Source organism: Pestalotiopsis fici (assembly GCF_000516985.1).
Source record: "Pestalotiopsis fici W106-1 unplaced genomic scaffold PFICI_Scf_3, whole genome shotgun sequence".
Lineage (NCBI taxonomy): Eukaryota > Fungi > Ascomycota > Sordariomycetes > Amphisphaeriales > Sporocadaceae > Pestalotiopsis > Pestalotiopsis fici.
This window is the reverse complement of record NW_006917093.1, coordinates 2,901,720-2,924,733: the sequence shown is the minus strand read 5'-3', so window position 1 is coordinate 2,924,733 and position 23,014 is coordinate 2,901,720. Positions and strand designations below refer to the sequence as shown.

General features: G+C 50.2%; 7 protein-coding genes across 7 annotated transcripts; 6 read left to right on the top strand and 1 right to left on the bottom strand.

The window, feature by feature from the left end:
• Positions 1-1,522: 1,522 nt before the first annotated feature.
• On the top strand, positions 1,523-2,012 carry PFICI_05039 (uncharacterized protein; the record flags this gene model as incomplete). The annotated part of the gene is made up of 2 exons (XM_007833620.1): positions 1,523-1,575; positions 1,634-2,012. 2 exons carry the CDS (start codon positions 1,523-1,525, stop codon positions 2,010-2,012), a joined length of 432 nt encoding a protein of 143 aa, XP_007831811.1.
• Positions 2,013-3,232: 1,220 nt separating this feature from the next.
• PFICI_05038 (uncharacterized protein) lies at positions 3,233-4,204 on the top strand (the record flags this gene model as incomplete). The annotated part of the gene is made up of 1 exon (XM_007833619.1): positions 3,233-4,204. The coding sequence occupies one exon, from the start codon at positions 3,233-3,235 to the stop codon at positions 4,202-4,204; it is 972 nt and encodes a 323-aa protein (XP_007831810.1).
• Positions 4,205-5,405: 1,201 nt separating this feature from the next.
• On the top strand, positions 5,406-6,392 carry PFICI_05037 (uncharacterized protein; the record flags this gene model as incomplete). Its single annotated transcript, XM_007833618.1, has 1 exon — positions 5,406-6,392. One exon carries the CDS (start codon positions 5,406-5,408, stop codon positions 6,390-6,392), a length of 987 nt encoding a protein of 328 aa, XP_007831809.1.
• A 483-nt stretch (positions 6,393-6,875) lies between these two features.
• On the bottom strand, positions 6,876-9,001 carry PFICI_05036 (uncharacterized protein; the record flags this gene model as incomplete). Its single annotated transcript, XM_007833617.1, has 2 exons — positions 6,876-7,583; positions 7,634-9,001. 2 exons carry the CDS (start codon positions 8,999-9,001, stop codon positions 6,876-6,878), a joined length of 2,076 nt encoding a protein of 691 aa, XP_007831808.1.
• Positions 9,002-10,948: 1,947 nt separating this feature from the next.
• Positions 10,949-14,176, top strand: PFICI_05035 (uncharacterized protein; the record flags this gene model as incomplete). Its single annotated transcript, XM_007833616.1, has 1 exon — positions 10,949-14,176. The coding sequence occupies one exon, from the start codon at positions 10,949-10,951 to the stop codon at positions 14,174-14,176; it is 3,228 nt and encodes a 1,075-aa protein (XP_007831807.1).
• Positions 14,177-16,760: 2,584 nt separating this feature from the next.
• On the top strand, positions 16,761-19,457 carry PFICI_05034 (uncharacterized protein; the record flags this gene model as incomplete). Its single annotated transcript, XM_007833615.1, has 2 exons — positions 16,761-16,898; positions 17,037-19,457. 2 exons carry the CDS (start codon positions 16,761-16,763, stop codon positions 19,455-19,457), a joined length of 2,559 nt encoding a protein of 852 aa, XP_007831806.1.
• A 2,338-nt stretch (positions 19,458-21,795) lies between these two features.
• Positions 21,796-22,797, top strand: PFICI_05033 (uncharacterized protein; the record flags this gene model as incomplete). The annotated part of the gene is made up of 2 exons (XM_007833614.1): positions 21,796-22,205; positions 22,407-22,797. The coding sequence occupies 2 exons, from the start codon at positions 21,796-21,798 to the stop codon at positions 22,795-22,797; spliced, it is 801 nt and encodes a 266-aa protein (XP_007831805.1).
• Positions 22,798-23,014: the final 217 nt, after the last annotated feature.

Here is a 23,014-nt window from a genome sequence, read left to right as displayed (position 1 = left end):
GCGCTCCGGGCCAATATGTCTAGGTTAGGTACGTACACACGGTTTGTGCACCGGGCAATGTACGTAGCTGATAGGAACTTCTCCCTCCTCTATCCCTTAAGCCGCGGAAATCGACCCCAAAATGCCCCCAAACGCTCTCACTACTTTGTGATTCGTACTACCCATGGAAATCCTTCAAAGAGCGGAATGTTTTCTTTTTAACCCAATCAATCTCTCAGTTTCAATACACGGCATCATCCAAAAGATTTTGTGTCAGACATTGGTTGGGAAATCGAGAGTATTTTGGGGCCGATTTCCGCGGCTTGAGGGATAAAGGCAAAGATCTACACCTACGAATTGAGATTTATATAGAAATTACATACTCATCCCATTTGCAGATGTCGTTCTTGACATCTATCCTCTCTAGATCAGTGTTTCTCACCGCGAACGGCTCACCTTGACGATTCATCACTTCTTCTGAAGATGGACTACGACCTGTCTCAGATCCCCGCGGCGGCACCACCAGCAGGAGTGGTGTCAAACTTTGTCGACCCAGTTTCATCGTCTCCAATATGCCGCATCGTCATTGCCATTGCCTTACCGCTGATGATGGTCTCCCTTGCTCTTAGGATCTACGTTCGTCAATGGCGAGCACGTGCCGCAAGCGCAGATGATAGTACGTCCAGGTTCCTTGTGCATCAAAGTGCATGGTACTGATCATTGAGTTAGTTTTGTGTTTGATCTCTGCGGTAAGTTATTTGGGATCCACGGAAGACAACAGCAAGTCCTCCAAAGCTGACATATCTATGTAGGCTCTTACAGTCGTTTTCTGTGGCACAACATTGATATGTTTGTATAATAAACTCACATGATAATTGTGAAGAAAGCATCTGACATGCACTGCGTATGCCAGTCCTCGACAAGCCAGTTGGCTATCATCTGTGGGACGTGCCTCTTACAGACATTACGCCACTGTTTTCAAAAGTGAGTTACTGCCCGATGAGTATGGGTCACAAGAGGAAGCAAGTTGCGAATCTGACTTGTAAAGCTCATCATCGTATCAAGGATCTCCTACGCAATTTCTTGCGTGGCAGTGAAGTCGACACTTTTGATGTTATACTTGCGTTTGTTCTCTCCGCATCCTCGAGCAAAGGTTCTGATTTGGAGTGGATTAATCTTCAACGTGGTGTTCTACACGATCAGTGTTATCGTGACTTTGGCGTCCTGTTTACCACGCGAGTCCCTAGATGAAAACTGGACCGTTTTACCGCCCTCGCGAGGCACCCGTTGTCGACAAGAAGATGAAAAATTTGCCCAAGCACAAAGTGTTGTCGGGTCCCTCACAGACTTTTACGTTTGGTTTCTGCCAATGTTCATGCTTTCTGGACTACGCCTCTCTCAAAGGCGAAGGACCGGAGTCTATGGTGTTTTCAGCGCTGGCTTTGTGTGAGTACGATCAACCGCTCGGTCTTTGAGGCGCGCATGCTGATATTCTACAAGCGCTTGCATTGTATCTATTATCAATACGGCATACCGCTTCAAAATGTTCAATGAAGGCGACGAAACTTGGACACAAATTCCCGTACAAGCGCTTTGGTATGTTCCCAGCTGGTCATCGACCACCATTCATATTGCCTTGGCTAATCCATGATAGCGCTGCTGAACTGTGCATCGGAATCGCTTGTGCCTGTATGCCCGTGATTTTTGTTCTGTTCCGAGGCATTCCAGACAAAACAGCTCGCTGGTATCAGGAGATGCGGTCATGGACTTACAGAGAAGTAAGATCTGGGAGCAACACACAAGCCGATACTGAGAAGGGCATGGTGCGCCCGCCTCATTTCCCTACAGGAACTCTGGGAGGTTTGAAGTCATCTATACGAAGAGTTTACGTTCCAAAGCGTTCTAACAGGATTCCACCTTCTCAAGGGGAGGTTGTTACCCTGGCAACTGCAGACTATGACTACCACGCATTTTTGGGACAATCTTCCAAAAGCCAGGGCGCCATGTTGGAGGGAAGAATGGAAGCTGCTTAGGATCTCCGATGCGGATTAGAACTCTTGGTTCTCAACTCCATGAACATCTGTGATTGAAATTCAACCTTGGATCAACCGCTCGGTTGATATTATATGTGTGAACGTGCGTTCAAATGGCATACCAAGTTGGGCAAGGACAAGGGCGGAGGCATATCAAATATGATTAGGTACAGGTATCGAAAACTTGGAAGGATGTGTGACAAAGGGTACTCTGGCAAAGTGATATACTTGTAGAGATTCTTGACAATATACATATAGTATAAATTTCACTACCTTGCTACTTGATAGGATCATCCCCTCGGGGTCTGGCATGAATGTCAAGCGAGAAATATTAGATTGGAAGCTAACCAAAAAGATTGTTTGGCACAACATCCTAGATGATCCCGACCGTCGGATCAATGACCATTCCCAAGAGACGTCTTCAATAACAGAGAGGCAACCAGGTTCCGACGATGGCCACAGGCGAAAGCACTTGTAACTCACATCTTAAACAGTTGCCTGCTGGTAGTGTGTACTGACCATTTGCATGCATGTATTTGACATGGCAACTCTTGCCTATATCGAGTTGTCTGTGCCACGATGAAGTCTATTTGACCTCCCTTCCATGATGGCCTCTGGATCAGCTGCGTTGCCACCGGAAGCCATGGAATCAATACGCGAGCTATCCGTTGCCTCCTCGCCATCGCGTTGAAGTCGCCTCGATGCCACAACTGGTCAGTGTCGCGAACGCCTGAAGCAGTGCGAGGGGCCCCTTCTCGCTAAGTGGCCTGGCTGCCTGGTGATAGGTATATTCTTCTTTGACAACTGGGTCAATAAGTGGGGTGCATGGCCATTTCCAGCGAGTCTCCAGTATTGTATTTTTTCCCTTTCGGCCGGGTCTTTTGCCTCGTGGCGTCTGAACATGGGTATCCGGAGCCATATTTTTCTCTCCTATCCAACCGGAAGCCCACCCGCTCAGCCCATCCGGTGAATTGGGAGCACCCATCGTTTTTACGTACAACCACTTTCCGAGCCACCGTAACGGCCGGGGGTTATCTCGCAACCCGCACACAGCCCGCACACAACTCCGTGTAAGGCGAGGGGCTAGACGACCTACGACTCGGCTTCTGGCGGGCCCTGAAGCCGTATATAATGATAGCACATTCGCAAACCTGGGTCTTGGTCCCGGATGGGGAGTTCAGATGACATCTAATCAGATACCCAGACATCACAATCTAGCCATGCGCCGACCAAATACCAGCGAATTCGGCGGAGGGCTCTCGCCCACAACTTCGTTGCCAAGCACACCTACCATGCCCAAAGAAAAGGTTATCCTGGAAGGCATCGAAGAGACACTCCTGGCGTCTACATGGTGTAGGGCCAAAGACGCCCAGAGCTCGGAACCTTTGCTGGGCGATCCATATGCACAATATCTCCTGGATCGCTGCGATGTGGATTATTCACGGAGCACCTTTGCAGCCTTGCACGACGAGCGTTATGGACGCTTCATAGCGGGTCGAGCCAAGGAGCTGGATTCCTGGTGCCGAACTTTTCTAGAATCCCATGGCGACCGCCCGTGTCAGGTCCTGCAGCTGGCATGTGGCCTCGAGAGCAGGGTGTTCCGGATCAAGAGGGGTCCAAACGTGCGCTGGATCGACTTGGACAAGCCGCTGGTCACCAACTTGCGGCAACGCCTATATACAGAGCCCCCAGAGGGTGACTATTGCTTACGGAGCCTGTCCGTGACCAATGACAACTGGCTGAGAGATATCCCCCAGGACAGACCGACGCTCGTGATCGCCGAGGGCCTGCTCATGTATCTCAAGGCGGAGCAGTCGAAAAAGGTCATTACCGACGTCGTGGATTACTTTGACCTGGGCGGCCAGATCATATTCGACATCCTGGGCACCATTTTGACAAAATACAGCTCCCAGATTTCGTGGCTCAAGGACAGCGGGGCTACATATGGGTGGGGCGTGGATGAGCCAGGAGAGGTTGCATCCTTGCATCCCGAACTGAAGCTGCTCGAGCGACAGTATTGGCACGAATACATGCGAGTCGAGCGCAAGGTCTCGTGTGCTCCGCCCTGGTTCGGGCAAAAAATCACAAAGCTGGCGGCAGTTCTGCCGTCCTTCAACGACTTTGGCCAGATCATGCAGTTCGCTTGGGACTGCCGGAAAGATCAGAGCCGAAAGGATTCATTGATTGATTAGGGTGGACGAGAGTGGACGACTTGATGCTGAGCGACCAATTGTTTTCAATCTTTTCTTTGTTTCTTTGGGGGGCAAGGCTTGGCCGGAATCTTCTTATTCCCGGAGTTATGACACGATTTGCATAGGTGGCGTTCGAAAATCCCCCTTCAGAGTATACATACCCAAATCTCTGTACAACAAACATTCAATATACCCTTGTCGCATCTGCATGACTATAATTTATTTTTTTGAATTGTGCAATTGTATGCACAGAGTCGATGAAGCAGTCGTGGTGTGGACGTCGTTTATTGAAGACAGTCAGCAATAAAACTTTGCTAGAGACAGGGTGACGGCAGAGGCGACTGCGTTCTGGTCCCCGGAAATAATCCATATTTTCGGGATCGTCAAAATACAATGGAAATGTCAGGTAAGCCGCACTGAACACGATTAGTAATAGTCCAATAATTTCTCTGATATATGGTTGATGATCCCCCCTATCTGTCTGGTTCTAGAACCAGTCTTTTTCTGCCTGCCCACCTCTATTTCATTTTCTTTCCATCAACCCTTGGCTACTCCAGTCGGGGCCGGTGGATCCGAGATAATACAATTCATTCAACCATGGGAGTATTTCGGTCTTCTCTGCATGGTCATTGTAGGCCGAACTTCGAACGCGAGATGACTCGCGAGTGGTAGCCTGTAGCTTCATCCGTTGCATTCCCATTCGCTGCGTGTTCTGGTCATGCTCTAAGAGAAGTGTAACGTTTCCCTTCCGGACCGAACAGGTCTTGAGGTTGGTGACGATAGAAGATCCTTCAATCTTCCGATTTCGCTTGGATCAGCACATGTTTTTTGTGGTCCTGAATGTTGTACCTGTTGTTGTTCGTTGGGTGTGTGGTCGTTGTGGAAACGCTTTGGAGACTTGCATAATTGTGCGAGTTAGTGCAGTTGTATGACGAACCTTGGGTGTCCGTCTGGAGGGTCTGGACTTGCGCTTAGCTGCATAAATAATGAATTGATAAGATAAGCACTCTCAGTCCTATGCGCAAGCTTAACGACGTCAGACAACCACAAACGTGCGGCAGCCTTGTCTACATTCTGGTAAGAGCCGCATCACTACGACTTCAGCCTTACGATCAACACATCTACTTTTCCTTCCTTCCCTTTCCTGTCTGGTCTTGGCATTCCATTCCCTATCCACCTTCAAAAAATCACACGCAAGAAGATGCCAGCAGACCTCTCTTCGTATCTAGCAAAACACTATCTCAGCGCAGACCCCAAGCCCTCCAAGAAGCGCAAGCGCAACAAGGACGCCTCGGCCGGCCTCCTCATCACCGACGACGACGAGACGGGCTGGACGCGATCCACCAATGCAGACGATGACGATGACGAGAATGTGTCCGCCACGGTAGCAGGGACATCGGCCGAATTTCGCAAGGCCAAAAGTTCGGGTTGGAAAGTCGTTGGGGCGCCGGCGCCCAAGGATGCCGAAGTGCGACAAGGGGGCGAGGACGCAACGGCCGCCGACGCGATCCTGGCCTCGGCGGCAGCCGAATCCGCCGCCGCGACGGGCGAGCAAAAAGATGACGACCCAGCCGTCGTCATGATGTCGGATGGAACGCACGCGGGCCTGCAGTCGGCGGCCACGGTTTCGGCCCAGCTGGCGCGGCGCAAGGCGCTCGAGGAGGCCGAGTTTGAAAAGATGCGCAAGCACGAGCGCGAGGCCGAGACCGTGTACCGCGACGCGACGGGCCGGCGCATCGACGTGAGCATGAAGCGGGCCGAGGCGCGGCGGCAGCTCGCCGAGGCCGAGCAGAAAAAGGCCCAGGCCGTCGAGGCCCTCAAGGGCGACGTCCAGGTCCGCGAGGCCCACGCCCGCCGTGAGCTCCTCCAGGACGCCAAGCTCATGACCGTTGCCCGCGGCGTCAACGATGAGGAGATGAATCGCGAGCTCAAGGAGAAAACGAGGTGGGGCGACACCATGGCCGACATGATTGGGACAGGCGCCGGTGCCGCGGCGGGAGGCAACAAGAAGAACAAAGGAAGGCCAATTTATCAGGGTGCAGCACCGCCGAATCGATACGGCATCCGCCCAGGTTATCGCTGGGACGGGGTTGATAGAGGCAATGGTTGGGAGGCTGAGAGGTTCAGGGCCATGAACCGTGTGGAAAGAAACAAGAACCTCGAGTACAACTGGCAGATGGACGAGTAGGAGCAGGCATTTCGCCCACATCTCTTCAAGAGTCCCTACAGATGCAAATTTAAAAGCAATGATAGATTCAACCGTGATACCCAAATTGAGACAATTTTTAAACCATTTCTCTGACTCCTGTACATTGTCACTGGCTTTTGGGACTCAAATTTAGGATGCAAAGTCCCAGCAGCAGGTATTTATCACTATGCAGCCTATTGAAAGAAAATGTGCCGGATATCTGTTCCGAAGCGAGTGTAGTCGGAAATCGAGGGTATTATGCCAATATCTAGAATGGAATTCTTATAGGTAATATCCATCTACCAATGATGTCAATTACATGTTCCAGCCTAGTAATGGCCCTAACCGACGGAGAACCAAAGGCCAACCTTGACATCCAAGCCAGCGAGCATATTGGCCACAGATTGCGCGGGTCAACAGTCGCATACCCCATATCAAACCGTCTGGCTGGAGCCGCAAAGTTCCTCAAATGGGCATTACCTTCTAAGTTGCCTTCTGCTTCTGCTTTCGGGAAAGGGTCTTGGTGTCCTTCTTATAGTTTCCATGAATCTTGACCAATTGAATAAAATCGGCCTTGGTTGACTTGTTTGGTCCCTCGCCAATTCGGCTATTGAAAGACCTGAGCAGCTCACTGATAGTGACGCCATCTTCGGGATTCTCGGGAAGGGCATCAATGATCTCCTGGGCCGTCAACGGCGCTGTGGGTTGGGAGTTGGATGGAGCAGGACTGCCAGCTCGGCTGCCAACAGGGGTGCCGCGAGCACCAGTGCCAGTGGCCAGGTTACTGCCAATCTTCTTCTTCTTGATCTTACCACCAACGCCATCTGACATCTCACCTCCAGTGGCTTCTGCGTCACTGGCTGATCCGGGTGGGCCGGGCCGTCGAGGGATGGGGGTTGAACTGCGGCTTCCCATCAAGGAGGCATTTGCCGGACCTGTCTTCTTCTTTTTGTTTTTACGCGAAGACTCATTGCCACTGGAGTCCGAGACCATGGGCGAACCGGGTCGTTTGAGTGACTTGCCCTTCTTAGAGGCATCTGCGAGGTTCTTCTTGCCTTGAGGAGTGCCATTTCCCTTAGAAGCACTGGCATTCTTGTCCTTTCCGTCCTTATCCTTATCCTTATCCTTGCTGTCCTTGTCTTCTTCTTTCTTGACTTTTTCCTCGTCTGAATCACTTTCAGATTCATCGCTCTGGTAATGGTTAGCAGTGTTCGTAATGGTCGATACCAGACTCGACTTACGGAAGAAGCAAAAGGATCCCGCTCCCTCTCAGAGTCATCCGAATCATATTGAAATTGCTTGTCCCGCTTCTTGAGAGCCTTCTTCATCTTCTTTCCGAACAGCTTCCTCTCAAGCTCCTCACGACGTCGCACAGCTTCCTCACTCTCCACGGCCTTCTCATCGGCAGCACCAAAGAGGTTAGCACCAAGCTGATCTCTTCGAACCTTGTCTTTGGAGTCCTTGCTATCTTCATCTTTCTCAGGCTCGAATCCGGCGGTTTCGTCATCGTCTTGGAACTCGTCACCTGACATGTCAATATCATCGTGATCTTCCTTTTCCTTCCGGCTAGACTGTTTATAGGTGTGGCTCTCCTGCTTCACCATGCCCGCACCTCGGGACTCGTTGATGGCCTTCTCGGCAGCTTCACGCTGCTGGTCTCTCACAGCCCAGCGTCCAACGGGTGCTTTCTTCTTCATGATTGCCTCGACCTCTTCAATAGTCATGGCATTGACTGACGATCGCTTGGATGTGAACTTGTACCATTTCCCAAGTGGCGTGATCATGAACTTGTTATCCTTGTAAACGATGGCCGCCTTGGTCTCCGACAGAGGTCGCTCATACTGGCCAACCCAAACATTTCGACCGTCGGCATCTTCGAGGTGCCATGGTAAAGCTTCCTCGTACCTTATGTCAAACTCCTTCTTGGCAGCCTCCGTTCGCGGCCCGTGGTTGACCTTGGTACCCTGCGGTTTGTCCTTCTGCTTGGGCTGCTTCTTGGCTGGACCGCCAGATGGAGCTTTCTGAGCATCATCCAAGGCACGCTGCGCATCTCTATCGGCCTTGATCTGTGCCAGTCTCTCTCGTTCTGCAATTTGCTCTGGTGTCTCCTCCTCAATGGGCGTGGGCTCCTTAAGTACGCGGCCAGGCGGAGGTTGTCTGGGATCACGACGGTGCAACAAAACGGGGCGCGTGAATTCATTCTGATCCGAAGGATCAATGCCGTTCTCGGATTTCCGGGGTGGGATAAGTCTCATGACGTGAGATCGTAGGCCATCTTTGGTGTTCTTCTTGGTCAAGACCAAATCGAATTCGCCCATGCCTTCCCTCATAGGAAACGACCAGCCACCATACTTCTGACGATCCTCCTCGAAGTTCTGCTGACTTTGGGAATTTCCTAGAGGCTTCGGGACAGGAGGCTTGGGGGGGACGCCTTTAGAGCTGGCAGGCAGCGGAGTTCCTGGAGCGTGAACAGCTGCGGGGCGAGCATGTGGTTTCTGCACCGGGCGGAAGGGGTTTGCCTTGGCCGGTCGGCGCCGGGGAACCGGTGCTTTCCCTTGAGGTGGTGTTGGGCCTTGGCCATTGGGGCCATTGGCAGGTGACGCGCTCATTGCGAGAAGGTTATATCGCGTCGACTGTGGCTCGGAAAATGGAGGGCGCGAAGACCGCGTGGATGGCGTTCAAGGCAAAGGTATGTAGCGCCGTAACCCCCAGTGATGATTGCTATCGCAGATTTCTCATAAACATCCGGGCGGCATCAGTGAGGCAGACTCGATGGTGTAAAGCGTATGCTGGTGTAACAGCGATGCGGGATGAGCAGGCTGTTGCACAGGACCTAGGTAGGCAGCTGCCCGCAAGTTTTATCGGTAGAGGTGTAGCGAACCGGATGAGCGCGCTTGTCTCGTCGCGACGGCCTCAATTTGCACAGCAGGGCGGGCAAGGGGGCAAAAAGCGTTCCTCGGCCGCTGTGCGCCTAGACGCAGTGAAGGTGGTGGCAATTATGAAGTTGATGGTCGGATGCGGCAACAATGACAAAGGCCGGCAGTGGAATGAATGAATGAAGGTCCGACAAGGAATCTGCTGGGCGGAGATGCTGGAGTGCAGGCCTGCAATTGTTCTGTGCTGCCTACATTACAAACTCCAGTCCCGTCATACAGCTAGGTACATCATGTAGGTACAAGGCAGACGTCACTGGCCAAGTACTTTTCGCAGCAACTGGGCTGGAAAAAGGTAGCAGTAGTGAATAAGCTGCAAGTACCTCTAGTTTGTGCTGTTTACAGTGATACAGCGTTTGTCTTGCAACAACCGAGCTTATTGCTTTTTGCGCTAGTGATAGCTAAAATTGAGACTGACCTGCAATTCTGTTAACGGCTTGTCACTCTTTACTCATCGGGTTTATATTTTTTTTGGTAAAGGATCATGTACTCTGTGTACATATCTGGAGATGATATGTATTCCAAATCGCTGCAATCTCACAAGATTTTGTGGTATTCACTTTTGAGTTCCGTCTACAAAAAGTCCAGTTACGATAATATTCATCTGGTCTATGCTGCTACATATGCATCAATACCTGCCTAGCTGGGTGCATGTAGTGAATAAAAGTGGCGCTACGCTCTCCGGTTATTAGCCTTTGCCTGCCTGGCGGCCACTGTTTGCAGGTACGCAGTGGTGTAGTGTACACAGAATATGTGCAGTGCCACCACGGCGTCTAGACCCGTGGAGCTACCTCATTCCTTGTACGTACCCTTACCCACCTCAGCTCCAGTCCGTCAAGCTCATGCCACTGCATAAAAACACCCAATCACCAAGACTTCCCACAAAACGAACGTTGGTGGAGTCATTGGACTTTGTCGCATAGCTTCGATCTGAATCTTTACACACAAGTCGTCATTAGGATATTTATTTGTTCAACCCTTACCGACTAGGAATATCCAGGAGCCGATATCAAAAACGTTTGTTGGCCATTGTTGTTGTGCTCCCCGCTTTTGTGACATCTGCAGCGAAGTCCATGTCACTCACTATTTGACGAGTATGTGTCTGTCCACTCCAAGTTTACCCATTTTGCAAATTCGATCAAACTAATATGGCCATCACGATCTTAGCGCTATCTCGTAGGCCTCTGCTGGCCTCTTCTTCATCCTCCTCACTTTCTGCTTTAGCAACATAGACACCAGAAGTGGGAGAGTTCTGGCGACGAATGCCAATGTCTACCAATCTGGTCTCGGCGTAGCCTTCTTGAATGAGACGTCTTGAAAGGAACCGCAGCTGGAACACCAAACACACTAGACACGTTTCGAACAACGCCTCGAACTGCTTGCAGATTTCTACTGTCGGTATTTTGTTGTTGTCTTGGATCTCCCCAAGGGCCTCTCGCTCTTTCATTCTCATAGCTACGTGCCCACTTTATTTTGAACTGGATTCAACAATCGAATGTTCACAGTAGGGGAGAAGGCCTGAAACAGCGACACTGAAGTTCGCTCAAGACAGATCTGGGCCACTCATAGAGACAACGACATTGTTTCGGCTTTGGCTCAGCCCTCATGAGTCTTTCTGACATGATGGCTACACAACACCAATCTGGGGCACCTCTCGAGGACCATCTGCGCAACCTGATACTGAACAATACAGAGGCTGTCTCCTCATCAAATCAGGTCCATCCGGGCTCGCTGAATACCATGCAAGAGTCTGATGGCCAAACTACCCCGTCGGCGCCAAATAAGGGCAGAAAGCGCCCCAATCAAGCACAGCGTCGCCAGATGAGCTCTCGCATGACCATAGATATCGACCCCAGAGCAACAACGTCCCAGTCTGCGAAACCTTACCCCAATCAACCAGGGTTTCAGAGAGGGCGCGATTCGAGCTTCCATCAAAGCCGTCCCAGTCAAAATCAGGCTGGCTTTCACAATGCTCAAGGCCATGTGCCTTCTGGGTCCCGTGCAGCTTTCCAGTCCAATCATCATCCACAGCAGAATCGCAGTTTTAATGCTGCTGCTACGTCCTCCACGTCACCAGCTCATGTTCAACAGAACTGGAGATCGCAACCTCAGCAACAGGACGGATCTCACAGCCGGGGAGTAAACGTTATGCAGGCAGACAGCTTTGGTGGAAGACCTCCACGAAACGCGCACGGAACGCTTTACAATCCGGATGGACATCGACAGTATCAAGTCAGACCTGAGGAGCTAGCTGCACAGTCTGGACTTCTAGAGCATCTTTGCATGGCAGTACTTCACGGTGCTGAAATTGACCACGACGAAATACTCGAAAAGGACAGATTTCGGGGCCATGTCGAGCTCATTTGTCGCGCCGTCGTGTCCGATTTTGAGGTCAACATCAACCAGATGCCAGATTTCCAACCGTACAGCGTACGACTGGCGTGTTTTGGAAGCTTGGCTTCTGGATTTGCCACCAAAGCTGCCGATATGGATCTGGGCCTTGTATCTCCGAATTCCAAGATCCCCCCGGATTCTCCCGATTCCCCTATACCAAGGCTTATAGAAAGAGCCTTGCTTGATGCTGGTTTTGGTGCACGGCTTCTAACCCGGACCAGAGTTCCAATCATCAAATTGTGCGAAAAGCCTGGCCAGCAACTTCACTCTGCTCTTCTTGAAGAGCGCAGAAAATGGGAACAGGGCTTGACGGATGATGATGCCAATGCTGCCGAAGAAAACACGGTCGATGCTCCATCTGACGAACAGACATTCAAGCAGCAGTCAGAAACCATACCACAAGACACAGCCATCCCCGCTACAGGAGTACAAGCTGAGAACGATGCCGTGCCGAAAAAGGACAAAGATGCTTCACGTCAACACTTGTTATCTTCGCTGAAGCAGTCTCACAATCAGACTTTACTCGCGTATCACAACCAGGCCAAGAAGATTCTGCGACAACTTGGTGGCCATGACATAACACATTCAAATATCAGCGTCTTTACTGCCAAAGAATTTCATCTTTTGGACCAGGTTAGCAGTTCCTTTGTCGAGGGCTTGAATGATACTGCTCTGCGGAACCGTTTGATGCTACATCCATCTTTTGCCAGCAAAGGCGACTTGTCAAACTGGAGGACATTACACGGAGTCTGTAATATGGCCGAAGGCGAGAAACTGGTCATGCTTTGGGAGAACAGAGTCATACACGAGAGTGACCCACGCTCTGAACAATCACATGCAAGAACAGTGCATTGGTGGTCCGAGTTTCATAGAACACGGTACTTTGGCCTGGACCCGCTTACCTTTAACAAGGAGATGTTCCTGGTTCTGGAGAAGTTGCGAAAGATCCCGTCTGTCCAGTTGATGCAATTGCAACAGGAACCCTATGAGTCGGCTGCAGATTATTTTGGCCGTGCTAGCAAGGTCATGGCCCAGCTGAGAATTGCTCCTCATTCGTCTTCAGAATTGACTTCACCAATTATTGGATACTACGTTTCTGGAATCGATGATCAGGAGATAAGGGAGAAATGCGAAGTCTTTGTCCGTAACACAGGCACGAAGGACCTGAAAGATGTGGCTCGGAGACATGGAAGCCTACATCTCGCCAATGATTACGCAAGGGCAGTTGAGAAGGGCGGTCTTTACAGTGAGGATGATGTCCCCTTGATCAAGGAGTACATTCAATTTCTTCGCAGCGATCTGGTTCAGACCCCTGCAGTTGATGGTCATGAATACCGCCTCCCAGTCGACGACTCGCTGAGGCAAGTCTACCGCAGAATATTGGAATTGCCGAGCCCTGGTCAGCTTGCACCGAATCAGCCTAAGGATCGCTACCATGACCGACTCGAGTTTCCGCAGTCAGGAATTGGTGTTCAGTGTGACATCAACTTTTCCGCCGACCTTGCCCTCCAGAACAGTCACTTGCTTCGATGCTATGCAGCTACTGACCCGCGTGTCAGGCCCATGGTGCTCTTCGTCAAGCATTGGGCCAAAGCCAGAGACATCAACACCCCATACCGAGGCACTCTCAGCAGTTATGGCTATGTATTAATGGTGATACATTATCTGGTCAACGTCATTCAGCCGTTTGTGTGTCCCAATTTGCAAATCCTCGCTCCGGAGGACCCTCAACTACCACCTGGGGAACTTGAAGGTATTACGACCTGCAAAGGACGCAATGTACGTTTCTGGCGCAACGAGAATGAGATCCAGCGCCTTTCGCAAGAAGGCGTTCTCAATGCCAATAGAGATTCTATCGGTTACTTAATGAGGGGATTCTTTGAATATTATGCGCAAAACAATATGATGAGTACGATACAAAAGCGAGGCTTCGATTGGGGCCGAGATGTCATTAGTCTCAGAACGCCTGGAGGCCTTCTCAGCAAACAAGAGAAAAACTGGGTACAGGCAAAGACTGTGATGCAAACACAAATGGGTGCTCCACCCACCCCGACTGCGCCAGACACGGGAGTCCCTTTGAAGCCGGCTGATGCATCTATGGCGCGATCGGCTGCAGAAGGCGGTCAGAATGACGAACAAAAGAGTTTACCAGATGGCCAGGTCAGATCCGATATTGCAGCCAAACCCCAAGAGGTGAAGGAGGTTCGGCACCGTTACCTGTTCGCCATCGAGGACCCATTTGAGCATGATCACAATGTAGCCCGCACAGTAACTCACCACGGGATTGTCTCTATCAGAGATGAGTTTCGCCGAGCCTGGCGAATCATCAGGGCTTCGGGAAAGACGGCGGTGCAGGAGGACCTGCTCGAAAACGTCAAGATGCATGCGCAAAACGTCGAGAAGAAGCAGTTTACTGATCTCTTGTCCGAGATTCATGGAGGAACGACCACTCCCTAGTACGGACATTGAGCGCATAGACTATGAATCGAATGTAGAGAGCAATCTATCTAATGAGTCGATGGTGCAAACATACAGCTGGGTCATCTGAAGAATTGTAGGAGTAAAACAGAGCCGTTGGCACGACACCCGAAGAAGTGTTTGGATGCTCTTTGGAATTGAACTAAACGGAAGGCTCGTCTGGGCTTATCGACGTGGCCCTTTAGGTTTTGCATCTAATAAAAGGAGAATAAACTTCCAAATATCCAATATTCTGTCCGTGACCAAAATACAGATCTCCAACTTATCATGCGCCTTGATTTCACCGTTGCAGGAGAAACAATGTAGAAACTGACGTGTCGTCGTGGGTTGTGCTCTACGACAGGCTTTCGAGAACAATACTGCTCGTAAGGGCAGAACAACCTAAGCACCTTTCCAGTCATAGGCATATAGGAGCTCCGTAAGTATTCTAGCGCAATGTCGAGTGCTGACTCGTCAATCCTTCACGATATGCGGCTACTCGGCCCCGGTTATCCCCCCGGGGGTCCTTGTCCGCGTCGGCAATGTGGATTTTCGGGTAAATGATAGATAGAGGTGTGGTCTTGGCTTTGGCGCCTGGACCCGTCGGCCTGTACTGCCTGCAGACACGGGCGGGACGACCACATACCATTGTGTGGAGTTATGGTACAAGTGTGATTGATTTGTGATTGATAGTGCTGTGTTATTCGTGAAGTTACCTAGGCAAGGTAGATAAGTATGGTGCCAAATGCATAACAAGGGGAACGAATGTGCATTTGGATAATATTGAAGTCAAGCCACGATCAATCATAGAGCAGGTGACTGATATTGTTTGAAATTATCTAAGGGCACAATTATTGTGATTTGGGGTGTTGAACCTCAGATGCTTCCAAGTTTTATGCTTAGATCGTCCTGTAGAGATGCAATACTCATTCAAGACAAAAAGGTCAATGATGGACATGCTTGTGGTGTCGACTGGAAATTTGTCACCCAGGCTGACATTGCTATCTTAACTCCTGAGCATAGGCTGACATAATGCAGTGAGAAGAATCCATCTTGGCGTAATGCAGACTGGCAGTGTTGTTGTGAGAGGAACAGCAGTCAGTAACTCGAGAAAGACAGGCTACTTCAATGGTATTCTTGAGGATACAAATGACAAATTCTAACATGAACTTGTGTGCCTGATCGACTCTATTCCTCCCATTCATGTCTTGCCTCTCTCAATCTGCCTTTTGAATGCCATTTGGATAGAATAAGAAGTATTTTACGCCCATCGAGACCCTGGTGGCCCATTGTTTCTAGTATCGAGCATGTCCATCACTTCACACCTAGTTTGCCAGGACCAGAGAGGAGGAGTACTGGCTCAGATGACCGTAGAATAATAGGCATCATCAAAATGCAAACGACAACGACTTGAGAAAAAAAAAATCATCCAAATTCTGGTACGTTGGACCCACTTCCGCAGCGTCATCCAGTGATCTCGGCCATTGAACAATCCAAATCTCTGGACCAAAAGAGAACAATCCAAATCTGGTTCTGGACTTCGCCGGTAGCTCAAAGTCCAAAGATTCGCCAGATATTATTTCCTTCGTGCCCCATTCCATTTGCACTCTTCATCCACTTCAATCACTCGTGCACATACAAAGCAAGCTTTCTGTCCAACAGGCCAGCCGACCGCCTGAGATAATCAAGTAAGTCCTGGATTTCTTACGCATCACAGCTTCATCAAAGGCATGGAAGAGGAATACTGCATTCTCAACACCACTTCTCTGCAGCCGTGTGTTCATTGTCTCCCCATTTCCCGCCACGCATCAGATCCATGCTCTGTGACCCGTGGTAAGGCGTTTGCACTTTTTTTTCCCCCTTCCCCTCCTCACGCGTTGAAAATCAAGGCTGCAGAACAAAGTACCACGCCCGAGTCACCCTCAAGAGCGTGTCTGGGCTAAGGAAACAGACGGGCCTTTGCTTAAAAAAAAAAAAACCACCATCCTTCCTTCCTTGCCTGCTCCCACTTCTACATGCAAAGTCTCATTCATTCGAGAATTCATTCGACCATCCACCCATCCACCCACTCCAACTACTCGATCGATTCAAGTCAGTCGCCCCCGTCAAATCTTCTCCCAACGATTTTTCTCCCGAAATTGATTTTGTCTTTCTTGAAAGCTGCTCAGTTTCTCCCCTCGAGATTCGTCCAAACTAACGTGCCTCATACAGCCGTTGCCTTTGAGACGCATAAACCCCATTACCGCTTCCACAAACGGCTCATCGTCACCACGATTCTTTCACCAGCTGCAATCACATTTGAATCCCAGCTGCTTCCAAAATTTTATTTTTGCTGGCAATCAGATATCCCTCAGGCACTACACAGTGACTGAAGCACTGTTCACAATTGCAACTACAATCTCGTCAACAGTCATCATTGGACTAACCCCAGCAACAATTGCAGCCATTACAAACAATCCACCTGCATCTGGCATAACAACCCACCAAAGACCCCGATACAATTCATGCACTTGATAAGAGTCATTGCATATCTATACCGTACCTCAAGATAAATAACAGCGGCAATCGCTGTCCAACCGTAACCATGTCGTCGGAAGGTGGCACCACCGGCGGCATCGCTAGAAAGCGCACGTCAGATGAAGCTGGATTGGAGCTGCTTCACCCTCAACCAAAGAGACCCTACACGCCGACTCCACTGGCCCAGCTGAACCACGAGCGGCAGGTGAGTTCTTTGAGCCTGACACCTTCCCTCCCTTTCTTTCCAGCCTTTGCTGTCATCTCGAATCTTCTCTTGTTTCAGATAACCCATGAAGAGAGAATCGCTTGTCTTGAACTTCAACTAATCCTAATTTCTCCGTAGGTTCTTGACATCGCAGGACTTGCTGCTGGAGACTACATTAGGAACAAATTGCTCCAAAAGCCATCTTCACCAGAGCTGCCGTCATTCATGTTACAGTCCCAGCCTGATCCCGCAGAGTACGACTTATCATCGTCAGAGCTACACAGAGGCTCTCCAGACTACTCTCCAGATTCACCAATCTATCAACCTGGCGCACCAATTCACCAGGACACCATGAGCCCATCCTTGAGCGAGGTACCGAGCAGTCAAATTATTTCTTTAGACGAGTTTGAGGACCTCCAGCATCAGCGCAAGTCTCAGGACATGCAAGACAATATTAAGGCTCTCATTGAGGAGCTCAAGGCACATCATGGCGGCAAGCACCCCTCCGAGTTTGTTTCCTTCCTGCAAAAGAATGTTGAAGAAAATGGCGTCCACATGGAGACCAAGGACGCTGCAGTCAGCAATGACGTTTCCACCCAGACCCTTATCTTCTCGGCCAAACGCCAGAAGTCAGGAGAGCCCGCGATCGCCACGACTCCTCTCACGGCGAACCGATTCGCACACACTGGCCAGCGTCGAAGCTCGATCTTGACCCAGAGCAACATGCTCGTTAGCCCTATTACTGCCTCGCCCAGCATGAGCGACTGCCAGTTCTCGGACTTGGTCTCCAAACGTGCTGGCAATGACTCTAAGCAGACCCCCCGCTCCCTGCTGTCCTTCAGTCGAGTGTGCATCAACGCCGCCATCGAGCCGGACGATAATAATGCGATGGACGCTTTTCAGACCACTGCTACACCCGAATCTCGTTCGGTCACTACCGAGACGGATGAACCCGATTGGGTCACAATTTACAACAAGGAGCTTGAGACGATTCGTATGAAGAATCCCTTTGTCACTGGTAAGGGTGTCATCATCGTCAAGACCAGTCTCCGACATCAACCAAAGCCCTTCAATCAGCGCCAAACCCATCGTGTCACCCCACTCGCACGCAAGAGCCCCCAACAATCAAGTCGCGACAAGGACAATAGCCATAGAACGGCAACTCGCAAAACCCCGGCGGTGGCACCCATGAGCAACATAATCAGCTTGGACTCAGATGATGAGGAATCGCCAACTGACTTCAATCCATGGCGCGTGGGTGGGGCCGGTCGCCAAGGGAGTGATGCTCCAGGAAGCCACCGGACACCAGGTCGCCAGATCATGCCAGCTACCACAGCCGCCCGCAGCCCACAACACTCAACTCACATCCTCCACAATGAAGGAGCTGTTGATGGTGCTCACAGCTATGGCAACTATGATGCTTATGGTCATCCAAACAGTGAGAGCTCTATGGATTCCTATGGAAAGGATTCTTACATCAGTCACGATGCCCTTATTGAAGGTGGTGATGAGTGGCAACTCGATGCAATGAATGACTTCAGGCAGCAGGAGATTCGGGAGGATAGTCCTGGATTCTACGAACTGAGTAATCACATGTCGGTGCCTGCGACAAATCGCCTGCTTCGATTTCAGAATCGGTCTAGCAGTGTTGGCGAGGTTCCCAGTCCCTTGGCTGGCCATCGCCTCAAGTTTCAAAAGTTTCTGGTTGAAGGTAGGAACAAGAACCTCTACAATACTGAAAAGGCCATTCAGCAGGCCCTTGATGGTGTCTATGGGGCTGTTCTCACAGTGGACGAGGACACCGCCATCTTGGATGAGTGGTGCCCTTCCAATAGGCCTGATCAGTACTGTGTGATGAAGGGATTTCCGCTGGTCGAAAGTGTCGAGTTCATCGTCCAGCACAACCATACCGTACCGGCTGGAGACTGCTACTGGCGTAGCGTTTCGTTTTGCCTCTACGGCTCTGGCGATCATTGGAACCTCGTCAAGTCGGAGCATCTGGCTTATGTCAAGCATGTTCTTTCTCAGCCGGGCCATGCCCGTCATCAACTTTACGCTGAGAAGCTCAACAAGAAGTTCTTCAATACATCCAGCGCTGATTCCATGGGCAATGGCCTGGATTTGTTCCAAGCGAACTTATACCAAGTCCTACACATGGCGCACTCGTGGACGCCTGCTTTGATGCAACAGGTCACAGCTGATCTGTATAATATCTGTCTCATTGTTTTCACGTGTGAGAAAACGCTCGAAGGAGATCCCATCATTACTGAGACTGCCGTTCGGGGAGCGTACAATTCGCGCCATATATTCATGCAGTTTGTCGACAACAACCACTTCAAGCCAATGTGCCCGAATGAATTCAAATCCTCGGAATTCCGATACCCGCGGGTCGATGTCGACAAGACGGCAAAATTCACCAGAGCGCCTAAGGCGACATCTACTAAGAGCACGCTACAGCACCCCTGGCGCAATGATTTCACCAAAGAGGTGCCAGCTCCAGTGCCTCGTATCTGGAACTACGACATGGCACAGTTGTCCCGCTATATGGGGAGCAAATGAACAGCACTGGCAGAAAGGTGCCGGAGGTGGTGGCTCAAAGCCTCAAACGAGAGCCAAGAACCAGGGAATGAGCTTTTCTAGAGAAGCAGATTTGAGGGATTTGTATAACAAAAGGTGAAGGAGTTTTTATAAAAACTATAGATGCTCTTCTTGAAAATGAAGCAGCTTGTCAAGCAGGACTTGATGTATGGAAAAGGGTTCCCTGTTACGAAAGAGGCGAACAGATTGTACAAGCAGCATGTGTCATTGTGCAACAAATACATAATAGAGAGCATTGTGGATTGAGGTAGCGAAGGTAGCATTGGTAGTCAAGCAAGCATATTTGCATATGAAGTTCAATGGAAAAGGGAGCATGGGCCAGCAAGTGAATGCCACTATAGATCTGAAACGCAGAGAACAAGGTTATTTATAATGCAGCAAATCAGAAGACAGCATGATTTCGAAATGGGCACTCTGTTCCTGGCGATCATTTCCATTGCGGGGGTTCAACTTTGCATCCCTGACGTCCGCCAGTGGGTTCGGGGTCCGTTCAGGCGCTAGCTGGGTGTCGTTCATGAGGGACGGGCGACGGTTCCCTTTCCTTTTGCCTTTAACGGCGGCTCCGGTGTCCACTGAGTTAGGGACAGCAGTGTTGGAGGTCTACGACTACTATTAACCTTAACAACAATATTAGGAACATCCTATGGGACCTACGTTTGTGCTAAACCACCTAATAACTCTACTTACAAAGTAGTACCTGGGTGACAGGGCTGTTTTCTACATGGCAGCGATCCATCTCACGACACCCTCTCTCTCCTTCCTTCGAATGCCCGTGCCACGTTGAAGCGTGCTGACGTTTGTCTCATTTCATTTCCAACGTCCTTCGGAAGCAAGATCGAATATGCAAAAGGTAGAGAACCATGCCGCCACGGCATCTCAGGTACAATGCATGTCTTGTTGGCCCCGCGGGCATATGGGGTCTCGCTTCTCCCTTTGCAATTTATAGATGGGCCTAGGTTATGTAAACACAAACCAGGAGAGAGAGGACCAGACCGCTCGTTTGTTTGTTCGTTCTCTTTTGTTTGTTTCTTCTCAACTAGTTGAAGGCAAAATGTCAGAGTAGAATGGAAAAGCGACTCATTTCAGCAAATTGCTCTGCATTTCTTATTCTGTTTGTTCTTTTGCAATGCTAGTCTCTTGGCCCCCTTATCTGAAGAAGCGGAAGGATCATATTTCGGCAGGTCGAGCGGTCATGATTGCCCAACTGGGGTTTATTTTGCGTCTTGTCAAATTGTTCATGGATTATTGCCTCTGGCCTCAATTGGCTGCATATATTATTTACTATACTGCCCCGACTGCCGGCTCTATTAGCATGGCAAGCAATGGCCGCCGCTATGGCTTGTAGGCCCGGCATTAACATAACAAGCTCTTGTTAGCTTGGGTTGTCCCAGTCTGTCTGTCCTCTGTCTTCTCATCAGACCCGTGGCATTGGTACTTTTTTCTCTTCTCTGCTTGCGTCGCGCGTTCTTCCAGTCCCAGGTTTTCCCGACCTCGCTTACCCTTGTTCCCGAACAATCGCACATGGGCCAAGTAGTATTCTCTTCCCCCTTGGGCTTGGGTCTAAAAGGTGCATCTGCGCCCGTGCGTTTGATTGCAGGACAACCACGCGCTTATGTCGTGCAATGACCATCCTAGTGTCGTACTTCATGAGATGCAACTTATTTTTTTCAGCAGGAACAAATGCGGCTGCTTGAGCTGCATCTTTCATGTTTTCTTCCATGCATGACGGTAATCATTTATACGAAGAATAAGACGGGAACAAAAATTTCCCTTCTTATTGGCAATAGACAATTGAAAACATGTTTTCAGCTGAAGCTAATGCAAGACCAATTGGTGATTGCCCACGCACAGCAGCGCACTGGTGCTATTCTCGTGCGCTTGCGTTACCCCAGAGGGGCATTTTGGAATATCCAGGGCTGGCTAATATAATATGAAATAACGGCGCCATGTTTCCGGACAACCCCGGTCAGGTTTCGACTTCCCTTGACAAGCAAGATACAATGTAATATATTGAGGCAATCATGCGGCACTTTTTTGCCCTTCGCCTCTCTTCTGGTTCTTTTTACTCACTCACTGCTTCTTTTTTGAGCATCGCGGTTGTTGACCATCGCCCGTCTTTTGAACCATTTTCCAGTCGCTCCTTTTGGAAATACACACTCGTTTTCTTCTTTGCTGTTTGTTGCAGTCACACACTCCTTCTCTAACTACATTCTCTCTCATTTGCACGAGCCGGATCTACACCGTAAACACTATCAATTCGTCGAAAAAGGAAAAAAAAACCATATCAAATCACGTCAAGATGCTGTTTTCTGCTATCGCTTTCGCCGCCCTTGCAGGCCAGGCTGTTGTCGCCGAGGGCGTCAAGAAGCCCTACAAGCCTCAAATGGCAAAGATGTCCGTAAAGGATGTCCTCATGGGACGCCAGGCAGGTGCAGGATATTACCCAGACTCGACTGCTTGTGGAACGGGCGACACATGCGCCGAGGCTTGCGGTGCTGGATATGAGCAGTGCTACTCTACCGACGACCTGATTCACTGCTACGACCTTGCCAATGCTCAGACATGCTGCCCCAACAGCAGCGGAGACTCTTGCAATGCTGGCTACTACTGCACGGCGGACTCGGTCGGTGAAACGTACTGCTGCCCAGAGGGTACGTCGACTGACGACTGTGCTGCCTCGTATGGCGTTACCGGCGGGCTCCAGTCTATGTAAGTACTAAAATCCTGTGGTGTTTTATTTTTTTTGCGATTTTCTCTAGACGATTCTGCCCCTGAGAATTTATTTCCCGGTCCCGTATGTTTGGCCCGGGAAATACCTATGTCACCTGTCGGTCGAGCATTTAAGCTTGCTGGGAATTCTTATACATTCTAGAAGGAAAATAAGAAAGCTAACACAAATCGACTCACAAGGAGTGTCGTTGCTACATCGACTTACACCGCCACTTTGACGTCGACCACCACTGTCGCTTCGACGTCGAGTGCCTTGTCCGAGGCTGCTGTGACGACAATGACCACGGCGTCAGCTGCTAGCACGACTGGAGAGTGTACCACGTATACCTCCGAGATCATCTACACCGAGACTGACCCGACGGGTGGCTGCACTACCTACACCTCGGCTGTTGTCCACACGATGCATTCTGCTTCTGCCACTGTCGGTTCCAACACCACTGCCATCGCAACCACCGGACTTCTCCCCACGAGCACGACCACTGGTATTCCCGTCCAGGCAGGAGCTTCGGCCCTTCAGGTTTCCGGAGTAGTAGCCGCTGCTGTCGCTGCACTCATTCCTCTTCTCATCTAATCAATCTATTGTTGTGTCAAACTCTGGTCATGTGATACGAAGAGATGATTCCACAACTTGAGATAAGTCCATGGACGACGGCACTATATTGAGACGCCCTGGACAGACAACGAGACAAAGGAAGGGGACCCGCGCGCAACCAAATATCATTGTCTGAACCCTCACTTAAGCCTTAAAATTATTTTTTTTCTTCGATTCTTGTCCTTGATGGACGACT